General features: G+C 46.1%; 2 protein-coding genes and 1 non-coding gene across 3 annotated transcripts; 2 read left to right on the forward strand and 1 right to left on the reverse strand.

The window, feature by feature from the left end:
* Positions 1-9,655: 9,655 nt before the first annotated feature.
* YALI1_C19279r lies at positions 9,656-9,729 on the forward strand. The gene has a single exon. It is a non-coding gene; the product is annotated as a tRNA-Ala (tRNA).
* Positions 9,730-13,286: 3,557 nt separating this feature from the next.
* On the forward strand, positions 13,287-14,408 carry YALI1_C19316g (uncharacterized protein; the record flags this gene model as incomplete). The annotated part of the gene is made up of 1 exon (XM_501805.2): positions 13,287-14,408. The coding sequence occupies one exon, from the start codon at positions 13,287-13,289 to the stop codon at positions 14,406-14,408; it is 1,122 nt and encodes a 373-aa protein (XP_501805.2).
* A 671-nt stretch (positions 14,409-15,079) lies between these two features.
* Positions 15,080-15,399, reverse strand: YALI1_C19335g (uncharacterized protein; the record flags this gene model as incomplete). The annotated part of the gene is made up of 2 exons (XM_068282376.1): positions 15,080-15,202; positions 15,247-15,399. The coding sequence occupies 2 exons, from the start codon at positions 15,397-15,399 to the stop codon at positions 15,080-15,082; spliced, it is 276 nt and encodes a 91-aa protein (XP_068138477.1).
* Between the last annotated feature and the right edge of the window lie 199 nt (positions 15,400-15,598).

Here is a 15,598-nt window from a genome sequence, read left to right on the forward strand (position 1 = left end):
GAACGGACACAAACGGGCGCAACGGACTCAACGGACACAAACGGGCGCAACGGAAACAACTGACACAAACGGGCGCAACGGAAACAACGGACACAAACGGATCAAAGCGACCAAAGTGTCGTGAGTGTCTCCGGATGTTCTGAGTGTCTCCAGCAATGTTTGGAACCCTTTGGAACGTCTCTCGAGTGCCCGAAAGACCATGTCATACCAACTCCAGACACAGAATGAACTGACTGGACTCGATTGGACTTGGTTTTGTGTCAGATGTGAGCAACACAAGTTTGCCAGTTGCGATTTGCGAGATTTGCCAGTTGCGAGATTTGCCAGTTGCGAGATTTGCCAGTTGCGAGATTTGCGAGAGATGTTTGGGCGCCAATTTATCGTTGCGCGATAAACTGGCAAGACCGCTAACCCGGATGACGACTATCTCCACTATTCCCGAGCCCCCATCGGATAGGATGGTCATGTGTCCCTTGAATTTGGTCATGTGACTGGTCATGTGACTGAGGAGTCGGATGTGTCCCCAAAATCCCCAGACTGGTCGTGCTCAAAATGTCGGAATCTCCCCATTTTCGCGCCGACCAGTCTCGTGTCAAAATGCCCCAGAATGCCCCGAATGTCGGAATGGCAGTCACGTGCACCAGAATGAGACGGATTTTCGACAACTCGCAACCATATAAGCACTTACTCCGAGCCCGGACAATCTGCACCCATTTCTCCAAAATGAATGACAAAATCTGGTACGGAGAGTGTCCCGATTGTGGTGTCCGAATTCTACTCAAGGACTACAAAGATCATATGATGAATTGTGTTCCCAAACTAATTGGTGGTCAAGGGAGGTAACGCGGAAGGTGTTGTTTTCGGGACGCGTGGTTGGGATTCGTTTTGTTGACTTTCTGGTTTGTTGACTCTCTGGTTTAATTGGATGTGTCTACAACTACCGTACTTACACCATTGCCATACGTATAGTGGCTCAGGTACTTGTACCACACTAAAACCACGAATAATATAATATCAGCTAGTAAACCATCACTATTTTACTCCCCATTATCTTATCTATTAAACGCACTCTTAGGATTTCTTGTAATTTTTCAGCTCGAAATATGTTGGATTTTTCACTGTTTTTTAGGAATTTTTGTCTCAATATTTTTGAATAAAATAAAACGACATCCAAAATGAAATAAAATAAAAAATAAAAAACAAAAAACAAAAAACAAAAAACAAAAAATAAAATAACCTGGGCATATTTGCGAATAATTCAACTTGAGCGAAGATAATTGCAAATGCAACGGAGATGAAAGATTTTGGAACGTATTACGGAAACAAAAACCACTGTTTTTTAAACACAATTGAATAAAATTGGAGAGAGGGAGAAAAAAACAAAAATAAATAAATTGATACACAATATTCCTCACATTTCTCCATCGCAGTATGACACACTCTCCAAGCCAAATTATCGACTCTGGCCAGGGCTAGACTTTCGAAATAGTACTATGTCATACTAAAAGGGTGGTGGTTAGAACGAATAATTATGGACCATTGGTATTCATTTTGAGAGTAGGAACAAGAGAGTAAAAACCTATGAGCAGAAAAAAATTGTTGCGTAATGGAAAAATCATTGATATTCATTGTCATATATCAAATTTCTTTTTTCCCTAACGAGAGATCAGTTTCGTTTTTCTCTTCATCCCCGAAAATGGTCTATACTGTTGCTCGCATTTCCTTGAATTTCAAAGAATGCAAAAAAGATCAAATTCTACGGAAAACTTCACCAATGTCATATAACATCGTCAATAATTACTTCTAAAAATACCCTGACTCGTTCTGATTTTTCTCCGCTCAATTCCGCCAAATTCTGTCTTTCCAGTCTAGAAAATAAAATAAAATAAAATACTGAATAATTTTGACAAAATCCAAACGTCTCAAAACACGCCAAATCGCCTAAAAACACATCAAATGTATCCTACACCATTTCAGACCCAAGTCCACCCCCAATTTGCCAAATCCCTTGACCCCTTGCGTTCTCTAATCCATTGTCCACCTTTTTCTACCTTTTTCCTTTTTTCAATTTTTCCCCGACTTTCCTTGTCACCGTAAAACATGGTCGAATTCCTCCACATAATATCTACGACACCGGAACTGGCCTCGTCCACTGCCACACTGCCAAGACAAAAGCAATACGACCTCGTGAGAGGTACAGCAGAAATATGATTTTGTTTTTTTCTTTATTTCCCGTTTATCCGCAGGGCGGAGTATAAATTGTATCTAAGGCGGAGCTAATTAGTGCGAAATTGTGCGTTATGTTACGCCAGATGGAGTGCCCTGTTTCAGGGGGCGTTATTTACGGCAGATACGGTTGTATTCGGCGATTTTAACGCCCAGTCGGTTTGGTTGGGTTGGTTGGTTTGAATTGGCCTTTTGTTTCTATTTTATTTTATTTTTTTCCAATGTATATCACCCATGTTCATTCCGCTTCTGACCGCAAGTGAAACTCCTTTGAAATTTCAAAATACCTCCGCTCTCAGCCACTAAAAAAAGTCTTGTCGGCTTTCAGCTGAGACACGCCGGGGTGGTGAGACACGACAGTTGAACTGAAACAGAACGGGGAGGGGACCAGGGGGAACAGGGGGAGCAGCGGGAGTAGAGAGAATAGGGGGAACAGGGGTGGGTGAGGGACTTGTGGAGGAGGAGTGCCACGAACGATTCTTGACGGAAATGATCGTTTTAGAGCAATAATGAGCAATTTAGAAAGAGTTGGTTTAGGGGGTAAATTCCGCTAAAGTATTTGTTAAGTAGAACTCGGATTTTGTAGTACTGTATGTACGGACTGGGACAGTATAGCGGAAAAAAAAAATAGTGGATAATTAGGCCCGCGAATTACAGATGTGTCTAAAAGATGTAATTGGAGAGCTGAGAACCTGAAATTTGTAATGGACAATTCAACAAAAAAGTAGAAAGTCTAGTCCAATAATTGAACAATTCAGACCAATATCCACCGAGTTGGTTGATGTTGTTGTTGTTGTTGTCGAGTTAGATGGATTTGATAAATATTGCTACCGTCAGAACTTTATCAGATTAGCAACAATCCACTATCGACCATAAAAATCCCAAATATATCCCAAATAAGCCCGTTCCAGATACCATTCAGAACCTGAAGTTCACCCTAACATGCTGACATATCCAAATCTGTGATTATATAATCTCATGTTGGGTTTTCTGCAACCCCGTCAGTGTGAATGGTCACTATCACGTGATAGCAGCTCCTGCAGCGTCGTCACAACCTCTAAAATTCCTAACCACCTCCCGATATCGTGAGAAGTCCTCCAGAGTCACACAATCCTTCACCGAAAACTGCTACAGAAATGCCACTGCAAATCTGAAAATTGGAATCAATTTAAAATGGTCCTCAAAGCCGAATGGAATACCAACATCAGACCCAGCATTTCAATGACACTCTCAAAAACCTCTCCCAAAGATCCATGTGGGGGAGTCGTGGGGGAGCAAACCTTAATTTTCAGAAGCGGTTAGATTATTTCAGACGCTCTCTGAGAGTCTGGTGAGCAGTCTATATGATATCTGTCGTTAAAGATTTATTGGCCGAAGCCAGTTGATTCGATTTATCCACTCTTTTTTGTCACCGGGGACCTTCTACGTGACTTGAGCCCCATCCCACTCATAAAAACCATGCCTCCACCAATGTCTCCAAGAGTGGTTCAAGTCACATGTTCAACCCCGCCTGGTCACGGCTCATCTAAAATTACTTTTCTCCTACCGATTCAGCAGCTCACCTAATCATTACTAACTCCTTATCCCCACTACTTGTAGTCCCCGTGATCATGTGCCAGTACTCTCAGACCACCTTCAAAAAGATGGACGCGACGAAGACACGATACAGCTGATTCCGTGCACGATCGTTTGATGACTGAGACAGATGGACAAAGCCCAATTTTTTTTCTTCGTCTTTTTTTTTTTTTATTTGCTGTGATTTTTTTTTTCATCCCGAAATTCTGCTTGTCTCCCGGAAACGTCTCGTTGTGTCTTGCCTGTCAGTGCTGCTTAATCTCAAACTCGGTTTTTTTTCGTTATTTTTTTTTTCACATCTGAATCTCGCTTTTCCCGCAAATTGGATTGTGACTGTCAGATGCGCAGCTTGCATAACTTGTCAAATAAGGTTACATAATGCCAACATCTGAAACACACGCATGCATACACGCACATGTACATTACATGCACGCTGCATGCACCATATCTGCACGGAGATTAATTTTGTTGCGGATTCCGGTAACGAAACAAGGCGGTGAAGAGCTCTTTTGAGAGTGTTTTTGAGTATGAAATTCCAATCGCGGCGACGACCACTCCACAGTCACGTGATATTTGCTGACTAAGAATTTTATCGGCTGACTAAACACCGCCCGACATCCTGACTAAGCCATCACGTGCCGGACTGGCGCGTTTACCGATGGCGTGACATGTGCTCAGCTCCACATTCTAGTACAAAAGCCTAACTCTAGCCGAAACAACTTTAAATTACACGTGAAGAATGCACGGAAGCGTGTTGCACATTTGCATATACAATGCCGCCCGTATGCATATATGCACAGGCATGCGAAAAAGTACCCGACTCAAAATTTTAGTGGGTTGAGCAGCGTCCATGTCCTGCGCGATATAGAAAGGCACCAGCCTTGGGTCGAATCGTGCCGCAGGTGATCTGTGATGCGCAGTTGTCTCTGAGAGATGTGGATCTGCAGTTGCTTGCTTTTAGCGTGAAAGTAGAGACGGATTTTGGGCGATTTTGGGCGATTTTAGGCAAAGTGGATAAAATCAGTTGAAAAAACTGGTTAAAATCAAATCCAAATACTCCAAAGAAATTGTTACTTTAAAAATCGAATGAATTTTTTCCCCCACAGCTGAAATCGAAAGAAATTGCTTCTTCAATAGATTCCCCGATCTCAACAATCTCATCAAGTTCCACGGTGCTGCATGTCCAATAGCACGTCCAATAGCACGTCCAGAATTTAGACTGGTTTTCACGCGCGCTTTTGCTGGATCTGCATGGAAGACACTTTGCAGCCCAGCCGTCAGTGATCTGACCAACTAATGCATCGATCGTAGGACTGTACCGCACTCGTACCACTACCGGTAGACTGAACATGTGATAATGGCTGGGTAGTTGGACAGTCTACTGCATCTGTTGCTGCCGGTAGACCATCAGTCTGTGAAGCGGCCGTGTCGGTAAGCCGACGAAGGCGAATGCGAATGTTCTGAGAGATTCTCTGGTCTGCGTTAGCCATGCATGTGTCTCTGCCTCTGAGCTATTGCAGACATTGGTTCTTGTGGTGTTTTTCTGTCCAAAAGGCCAAAGTCTCAACAAGTTTTAGACCGGGCGGCAGCCCTGCTAGAGTAAGAGTTTTAACAGGGTCGCGCAGCGTTAGATATGCACTGGTTGGCGTGTTTCACCTGGAGTCTGGAGCCTGGAGCCTGTCCCAAAGCCTGCCACTGAAGTCTGTCGTCTGTGCATCTCCCCTGTACTCGCCCGTGCATGCGCTTCTCGCCCGTGCATCTCGCCTCGCCCAAAAATAGAACGAATGGGGTGTAGCGAAATTGCCGGTGCGGACTTGCGCAGCAGCTACGGGTGCAGAAGTCTCTGTTACATAGGCCTAACAGAAAGGTTCCAGTAGGGCCGAATACGTGGCGAGCGGGGAGAGGAGCTCGTTGAACGTTCCGAGCCCGAGCCCGGACGCGTGGGCGTGCTGGCGTACAAAGATCATCTCGGTCGGCCATCTGCAAGTCTGCAAGCCTGCAAGCAACTTGATCGACGTTCCACACCTGATTGAGGTAGAGAGTCAAAAGAGGCCAAATGAGAGATGTTTACGAGGGTCTGGGTTGTCACGAGACACCACCCAGACCGCCGCCTAGTCAGTCGCTCTCGGCTCGCTCAACAGACGTACAGTGCGAGTATGTACGACGTATCGTGACCTTTCGTGCTGTAGTTACTTGTAGACTGGGCGGTTGCTCACTCCAGGGGCCGATTGCATTGGTGGGGTTGGAATAGACCCGTTGAGCTGGCAATCGAGGAACAATGAGACATCCTTTCAGTTGCGTCATTTGTACCAAAAACTGTGTCTCGTCCCCAGGTCCGTCGTGGCCTGGTAATCAGAGTCGGCCATGTGATCCAGGTCAATCCGACTGTATGTGCCGACCACAGGCAGAAGTTCACCTGTAGAGAACTTATCCGACGTCCAAAGAGTGCAGAGTCTCCTAAATGGCTGATGTTGGCCGTGACTTTGCTTCGGGTGATCGGATGTGATCGTTGGATGCTCACCATCTGTCTTACTCACAATGTATCTTACGGGCCCGTCTTGAACTCGGTGGGGTCTCGCACAAAGCCAGTACTATGCGGCAGAGGAAATCAATCTTGGTAGCAGAGTCGCGTATCTGAGAGTCGGGACACCTTCCATCTGGGTCATTGCGACATGCTAATGAGTAGTATGTCAAAGCGACACACGAATGAGTAGTATGTCAAAGCGACACACGAATGAGTAGTAGGTCAAAGGTCTGCGCTGGGTCATTCACATCACATAAACACCGCCCTGGCTTTTGCGAGAACAGAGAACAGTCCGGTGTTTTAGTCTGCAGATGGGGTATCATCAACATGATCAGAGGAGCCAACTTTTCAACAATGAGACTAAATGATGAGACGAAATGATGAGATCAAGAGCGTACCATTTAATGAGACCAGACTAGATCATGTGATATTAGTGATGAGATAATGTGATTGAGATCATGAGATGAGGAGCAAGAGCATTCGATTATGTATCCTGATCTCTCCCCATCGAAACAGCTCTCATTCGAAGAAGTGTTCAGACCAAGAGCAGCTGACAATCAGTTCAGGATAGGACCGGTTCAGGATCAGTTCATGATCAGAGATGACCATCTTGAAAGTCCAAAGTAACTCTCTAGTCATCAAGGTCTGCCAATGGAGACTCATGTGGCGGGGTCTTTCTGAGGTCAATGTGTGGACCAAGATAGCAAGAGGACCTCGAAACCACGTCTCTTACGGCTATAAAATTGTCAGGCCTTTCTTTCACTAGACGTCGTTCCTTTCGAACAAGACGGAGAAGGAACAGCTGCGTCTGAAGAAGGAAAAAGAGACGCCTTGAAAAGGAGATAAGGAATCTCCTAGGTCGAATCCCTAGCTCAACCGGCCGCTTGCCAAAGGTCAAGATCAGCAGAACCGGATTTAACGACTATATTCCAGCTTCTACAGCCGAAAGAAGACCAAGACTTTACTTGGTTGACAGTCACACAATCACGTCAGTTACTTGGTTACATTCCCAACATCATTCCAGGAAGAAATTCAGTCAACCGCACTGGGAGATGCGAAGGAAGAACTAGACGGTTCACTCAATCGCCTGTTTGTTCGCTCTCGTAAGACTCACTTCTCGGGGACTTAGTTACTGTTTGGACATCTAGTGCCCAGCTTGTCCACGCATCATTGTGGCCAATGTCGGACTCCATAGGTCGGATGAGCGGTATAAATACTCGTTCTCTCCATATCTTTTGAGTGATGGACACTGCTTCCCAAGTCGTTTTCCAGTCAGCGTCAGTGCCGGTGCTGATTCCTCTGTTCAATTCCTCCCCCTCCGTGAATAGTCCTGAAACGGACGACACTTTGGTGCTTGAGACAGCTAACCAGCTGTCGCGGATATTACACAATGTCATCATGTCACTGTATCAAATATTGTGACACAGGCGGGATCGGAAATTAGCCCCGGGATTGTCTAGGAACGGTTAGCACCAAGGAGAAAGAATGAGAAAGAATGGGAGAACGAACAAACGAACGAGAAAACAAAACCAAGGACCAAAGAAACACCATGGATGGAAAGACTACTCTCCTGACCAGTTGACTCTTCTAACCCGTTGACTCTTTTAACCACATGCTCACTCCACGCTCACTCCAATCATTCACTCTTCTTCCTCTTCTCTGCAAGGTACCAGCATGTATCTACAAACGCTGTGATGTAGACACAAGACATGCACCAAACTGTCTCTGGATTAGACAGAGTTGAACTGGAGTTGTTGTTTGGAGTTATTATTCGTCAGATGTTCTTCTCCGGTTTTTTTCCGGTAATTCGTCGGCTTATTCTCCTCTTACCATCCGTAAAAGATCCATACGTCCTTGTCCGAGATTACAGCATTGGATGATACGACCTTCACATCGGATCAGGATCCTCATCCAGGTATAACTACTGGTATCACACTAGGTCCGTCAATCTCAAAAGGGCATTTCGAACCGACTTTGCAAGACTCCGAAAACGGCAGAGTGGCAGGTGCACGGGCGCTTGAGAAACGCTCACAACAGCCCTTGGATATGCACATATACATCATTGGATCGGATCATGCCATTATCGGATGAACAAGGCACAAATGCATTCGTCTGTCATTGATCTGCGGTGACGTGGGTGGCATGGCAATAGGAGTGGCAAGAGGGCCACTGAGACGTCACAAGAAGCGACGAGTGGGTCACAAGAGAGCCTAGAGATCAGATATGGGTGGTTAGAGAGTGGATAGACGCAGTCAAAGTCGATATGAACCGCCCCAAACCGTCAGGAAATCCCAGAACTGGATCTCTCTTGTCTCACCTTGATCTTTCCAACTCAGTCCAACCGGATTCCCCTGCTCTACTGTTAACGCTTTGTTTTTCATTCTCTCTTCGTTTTGCTCATTCGTTTACATTCTCTCCGATTGGCGCCGTCTCCGATCGCCCTCCCCTGTCACATCTCCACCACAACACGTAAGCCCGATCCGGAGCCGCTAGTAAAAAAACGTCATACGCCACAAAAAACTGAGAAAAAACATACCACCTCATGCAAGACCCACGTGGGACCGCGTGTGCCCAACCCGGCTGACAGCTCGGTGCATCAAAGCAAGATCTAGCGTTGACAGCCGCCCCGTTCCTTGTTGGCACCTTGTTGACACCTAGTTGACAGATGGCGCACTTTAGACCGTCGCAAAGAGCCGTATTGGTTTTGTGGAGAAGTCTGGACCGGTTTGGTTGATTGCAGCGTCTGGCGGCTAGTTTCCATGTCAATTCAATTGACACATTCGGCGATATGGACTGGTGGATCTGCCGGCATCAATTTTGGAATTTTCGATCCATAATAGGAGAGAAATGAATGTAAATTGAAAGAAGTATTAATCTGATTATGAGATTGACAATGATAAGGCGAATTAATGATCTTACCGTGTCAAAATAAGCCGAAATAGCTCAATTGACAGACGACTGCAACAGTCCCGGAGAAATTGTAGGAAAGAGAACAATCGACTAGGTATACAAAGACGAAATTGCAACAGAACTTGTGAGAAACAATCATATTAACATTCAACGACAATCCTGATCTCTTACATAGGCCAGAAATTCATCGAGGATGTCCAAATGTCTCATCCAGATGTTCCCAATTCATACCACTCTCATCAAACGAAAATGACAGTAAAAACCAAACAACTCTAACGGATGCAATCACCTAATCATTCTCGTCCAAACCATCAACTCCCCACATCAATCAGAGCAAAACTGCGTTGCTCTTGCGTGATTTTTTGTTAGTCAGCATCGTCTCCTTACAATATGCAACGCACATGTCCGAAATCCAACTCTGGGCGTCTGGTGTAGTTGGTTATCACATGCGCTTAGCATGCGCGAGGTCCCCGGTTCGATTCCGGTGTCGTCCACTGTTCTTATCACGTGAATCTTCACATGGTGAGTATTTTTTTGTGCTGACTAAATTTGGTCGGGTTGGTTTTGGCTCTTTGAAGTTCGTGGAGCGTAGAGCAAATGGCGAAGCCCGGTGGGAAATCGATAATCACGTGATAACATTTTGTGGAATGTATGGCAAGCTGTTCGACTACTGTTCGGCTCGCCGAATGATCCGCCACAGCGAATAATCCGACAACTTTCGGATTGGGATGCTTTTCCAGTCAGAAAATGGACAGCAAGAGGCTCGAGGTCATTGCACCGGGCTAATCTAGTCAACCCGAGGGTCAGAAGTCTAGGATCAACTGAACAAACACCGAAAGATCCCTGAGTCCAAGGATGGACATGACAACAGCTGCAAACACGACTCATCTGGAGATCCCGGTTTTGTTAAGGGAAGGAAGCACAGTACTCTGTCTGAGAAGACCAAGATCCGAGAACCGCTGCCTACCATCAAGCCGTTTTGATCCATCGACTTGACTGGAACTTGACTGAACCACTTGTCAATGTCTTTTCGAGTCAAGTTTGAGTTGTTTGAGTTGTTTTAGTGGTTGAGTCGTTTGAGTGATTGAGTCGTTTGAGTGATTGAGTTGATTGATATATTTGTTACCAAAATTCAGCTTGAGTCGGTTTACAAGCATCGGTGAATGGAGATGGTTGTTGGCTCTACCTGTTGAGAGGAGCTCTGGCCCTAGAGATTGGTTTGAATGGCTTCAGTCGAAGGAAACAACTGACTATTCCGGAATCTCGTCAAATGGAGGTGAGTGGCAACGGAGTTGAACTGTACGTTGATGGGGAATCAAATTGCGATGAGACCTCTAATCATTGTCACATGTCTCTTCCGCAAGCGAAATTCAGTCCAGTTCCAGAATCAATAAAGACGAGAACTTCACCATTGTAATAAAAATCAAAAGAGCTATAGAATGGTACCAGTTTTACTACATTCGGGTATATATTTCGGTTTATGGGCATTTCTCTAACTATAGTAGGAAAAAAAGGAAGAAAAAAAGTGAAAGAAAAAGTTAGACCATACTGCGATTGAGAGGTCACGTGATTCGGAGAAAGTATTTTGTTGAGTATTTCAACTTGTACAAGTACATTAGAAGTTTCATTTGGCGTAAAAACTCCCTTTTATGTTCAAAAAATCTGTCCCAGAATGTTGTCCATAGAACCTCCAATCAGAGTGTATAACAATGCATCACTGAGCTTGAACACGACGCAATATTGACATTTCTATGATGGAAAAAAGACACAAGAAATACAAGAGAATTTATTTAAAACGACCTAGAATCGGGTTTAAAAAGTCCCTATTCCTGGCGACTCACATTTTCCACATTTAGTACAATATGTACGAACAACATTGATAGGAGAGGTTTGTTCGGAAGATATAAGGAGGAGTTCTATCATGGCGAGGTGGAGGATGAGGTTGAAAATTTCGTTATGTCGGGTTTTCAACTGAGAACGGATTACATTTCAGATCGACAGTTGAACAAAAGAGACAGAAACTGCGGAATTGTTAGTTGAATATATCTCCACTTGATGGAGGAAAGAAAGGTGGAGACCACATCAACATGAGCTCCAGTCTCCAAAGCAGCAGCATGGAGTCACAGCAGTACAGTATGTAGGGTACAGTAAGTACTTTTCTCGAATGGCACCCATGATTCGAAGACAATTGCAGACCAAGCCCTTGGAATCACCAGCCAGAGGAGAATTTCTTATATAAAGGAGTAGTCCCCGGTACTGGTTTCGGATCTGCCCCTCTCAAGTCGGACTACTACTACCAGACCTTAGGTAGTTTGGTGATTGTCATTATTGACCAGTGGGTGGCTCATCTCGAGACCTGAGATTGTTTGGGCTAATCTCCTACACTTTGATGCGGACTGTCGGTGACTATTAGAGAAACCGCGATGCTGCCGCCAGCCGGAGAAAGTCGTTGGTTGTATCGGTGACCAGGCTCGTCCGGAACAGGCCCCCAAGTCTGCCCCGGCTGCAGCCACTGTTGCGGTTTGTTCACTTTTCTCATGATTTTATGATTGATTGTTCAGTGTACATTGACAAGTTGTCTTTGGTTGCTCCCTAGCCATGTTGTTTCTACAGGCGTCATCTAGACTCCATGGTACTCAATAAGTCACTGTCTGGAGCGGTCATTGCTCTTTGCACTGTTTCAGAGACCTTGCTGGTGATTCTAAACCCTGAATAAATCCATTATAGCACGCCAGTGTCCCCACAGCGACCTTCGTCAGAGACCCAAGAGCCACACGGTGAGATTAGAAGGAAACCGCCACCCAAAGAAGACCGTACGACCATTGTTGGTATTTGTCACGAACACGAGGTTCCTCCCGAGACCGCCTGGGGGACCCGCTTCATGACAGTCGGCTCATACTACTTCAGAGGACACGGCCGCCCGTCCTGCTTGTCCACACACGGCAAACTTCAGGACTCACAGCACGGTCGCTCCACCGTCAGTTTGTCGCTGGTTGTGCAAACATGTCGGGGTCGTTGCAGAGGGGGAATATCACTCTCTATCAAAATAACATGAGGCACTGGAAATCAAAATCAACAGGACTTTTCCGGGTTTGACATGAGATTTCTGATCCCATTGAGATCCCAAATTCGTCGACTTAGCATAATCCAGCGGACAAAAGACCAAACAGCAAATGTACTGAGGGCATGAATTGAATCCATTTGAATCTGTGTATGTAAAAGTGCCGCAATTTCCCGCTTTAAAGAGTTCCTCGCCGGAATCGAACGGGCAACCCGTCATCTCGAGCCCAACGCCACATCGTCGGCTCATGTCGTCTCACAGACGTCAGTCCATGTCGGAGGTAACGGAAATCAGCCTCTGGTAATTTTCCATCGTCTCAATCATCGGCGCTGTTTCCAATTTGTTTTCATCTTTTGGTGAATTCAAACTCGGACTAATCGAATCGCCAAACGAAATTCACCCAAGTTTACAAAATAAAGTTCACAACGAAGGGCTTAAACAAGGTTAAAGACCAACACTCTAAACTCTATATACCAAACCCTACCACCCAATTGGACCCTTAGTGTGGCGTAACCTGCGTCGATGCATATAGATGCATAAAACATGCATGGTAATTTGTATATATGTGGCTCACATGTTACATTCACAAATAAACTTTAAGCATTTTTAGGTTGGTCAAAATCGGATCATTCAGAGCAATCGTATTCGGGTTTTTGTGAGAGCCGAAAATGGCTGATTTAGACACCAACCGAACTAACCATTGTATTTCTGGCGTCTTTGCGAGTCGTTCAAGACCACTCCCACTCTTCTAGCCCATCTGGAACCCACTTTCAGCGTCCCCCCGCACCTTGTCTCAAAAAAGACGATCTGCACTGTACCTACCACCTCTCCAAAGTAACATCTACAGTGTGACAAGTATAAGAACAACTACACACCACTCCGACTTGTTCTCTTCCCCATTAACACGAGCTTTTGTGACGTCTCGAAACCAACTAAACCAACGAAACCGCATAACTCCCACCCCTTCTCTCCATCGCCGGAAACCTCGTCATGCTGCTGCTGGCGCCGACCCAACCCACCTCCAATAAACGCTCAGCCCACCACACGCCCGTGCGAAAAGACCATGTGGCGTCACGACCGACAAAGAGAAAGACCCAGTACACGATCCGGCCGGTGTCGATGCAGAAAATGCTGGGCTTAACCCACAAAAAGCTGGAGCTGCTCAAGTTCTACGTTCTGCATGCTTCGCCACTGCTGGTCCACGCCTCGGGCAAAAAGGACGCACCGTGGATGAAGTCGTCGATCCAACTGGCGAAAAAAAGCCCCGCCTTGACCGCAGCATGCCTCACATTTTCGCAAATGATGCTCTACAACCTGCAAAACGAGTACCGATACATGCTCAAGGGAAACGTGCCGCACTCCAAACGGCTGGAGTTGCCGAAATGCCACAAAGTCGTGGGATACGTGCCTCTGTCTGACAAACAGGAAGAAAACCTGCTCATCATGTTCACCGACGCCCTCGCCAAACTCAAACTCGAACTCATCAACCTGGATACCACCCACAACTACAACTGCGTGCTCATCGCCTGCGTCATGGTGTCCATGTGCTCCAAGGCCCTCTTCATCATTCCTCTGCTGAGCTTTGATAACTCCGGGGCGGACATTTTCGGCATCCTGCGCATCATCCACGATATCCAGACGCTGTACTTGGGCCAGGGAAAATCGGACACCATAGCCGCCGCCCCCTTGCCAAGTAAACACTACCTTCCACGTGATGACCTGCTATGGAACATTCCTAATCTAGTGCCCAACAGCGACCCCAAGCTGAAAACCTGTCTCGTCAGAGAAATCCACACTATGACCGAACTTTACTCCATGGACTTGGATGGGCGGAGCTCGGCCCATCTCACAGCCTGGAGCGTTTACTGGCATCCGGACTTTCTGGCTTACATCCGACAGAATAACCCCTATGCGCTCTTGTTGGTCTGTTTCTACTGTGCCTACGTGCACAGATACCACGGCCTATGTTGGTGGAAGGACAGATTGCAGTACGACCTGCAGGACATTCTCGATCAGCTGCCCCAGGAGCTGCATCAATACGTTTGGTGGCCCATGTTGGAGGTATCCAGCTTTGAGTATGATCATTCCGTCGAGCTGGGTTTGGCCGTGTAACTTCATGGTGTAGACAAGGGCTTGTATTTATATATTTATATACAGTAATACTGTAGGTATTTTTTGATGCCGAACGAGGCAAGATGCGCTGAATGGGAAACTAATACCCTCAATTGTGGCATCAGAATGTTCGCATTGATGAGGCGGACATGATGCGATTATTCCAAACCAGTTGTACATTCCTGTTCAGCAGATTGGGGTGATTCCAACGGTATTATTTTTATTGGTTTTGACACTTTTTCCGGCAAAATATTGACCCTTTCCAGGGTCAAGTAATTCCCAAGTAAACCGTGAACATTTAAATAGCACTCTTGTCCAGCCAGGAACTCCCTGAGGTGTCAGAATGATCACAATTATCACAATTATGCCACTATTGCTCCCGGCCTCGGTATCGCTGAGTGCTACCATTACAACTTCCGCACTTCAGCTCCTCGCTGCTCCTCTCTACAGACTCACATCCAGGGCCTGCAGCAGATATTCGATTGAACTGAAGGTGTAGCGACCGAGGCTCAACGGAAAAAAAAACAAAACATGGCAGCCAATTCATGATCGACACAGACACGACTGCATCTCACGCGAGAACGACTTCAAGAGGGCCTCGATGTCTTGAACCCATCTGCGACACGCAAATGAGTTGAATGGGTTGAATGGGTCAGCGGATCCACACTCCGTCAAGCCACAGCGTGAGGAAAGTGGATCTTTCGAGCAAAGCGGAGGAAGTTTTTGTTCACATCCCCCAGACAGCCATGTTCGATTGCAAACCCGGGAGTTGCGTAGTTTCCAGGACCGGAAACCTCGCTATTTGACGACTTACAACAAGAATGGGTCATAAAAGTACCAGGGAGATGTCGGCAAGAATCCAGTGGTTGGAGAGTCTGAACTCACTGCCATCTGAGAGCTCTGAGATGAGATCACTCAGGTATTCGTCGATACTGGCCACTATTTCGTTCCACAAATTCGCAAACGAGCATATCGCACCAAGACCAGTCATGGTTCCCAAGGACTAGACCATCTGGGTATCCTACAGCACAAGAGGGCCTTTGGGCAAAGGGGTGAGGGCCAGGTGGATAGTCGGATCCAGGTGGAGTAAAGTGACAGACTCACTCAGTGCATGCACCCTGCTAGTCCCTGTGCTTTTGTGGAAAAGTTCCGTAAAGTCAAGAGTTGCCGCAGAGCACAGAGCTTCCATG

The sequence above is a fragment of the Yarrowia lipolytica genome, chromosome 1C (genome assembly GCF_001761485.1).
Source record: "Yarrowia lipolytica chromosome 1C, complete sequence".
Lineage (NCBI taxonomy): Eukaryota > Fungi > Ascomycota > Dipodascomycetes > Dipodascales > Yarrowia > Yarrowia lipolytica.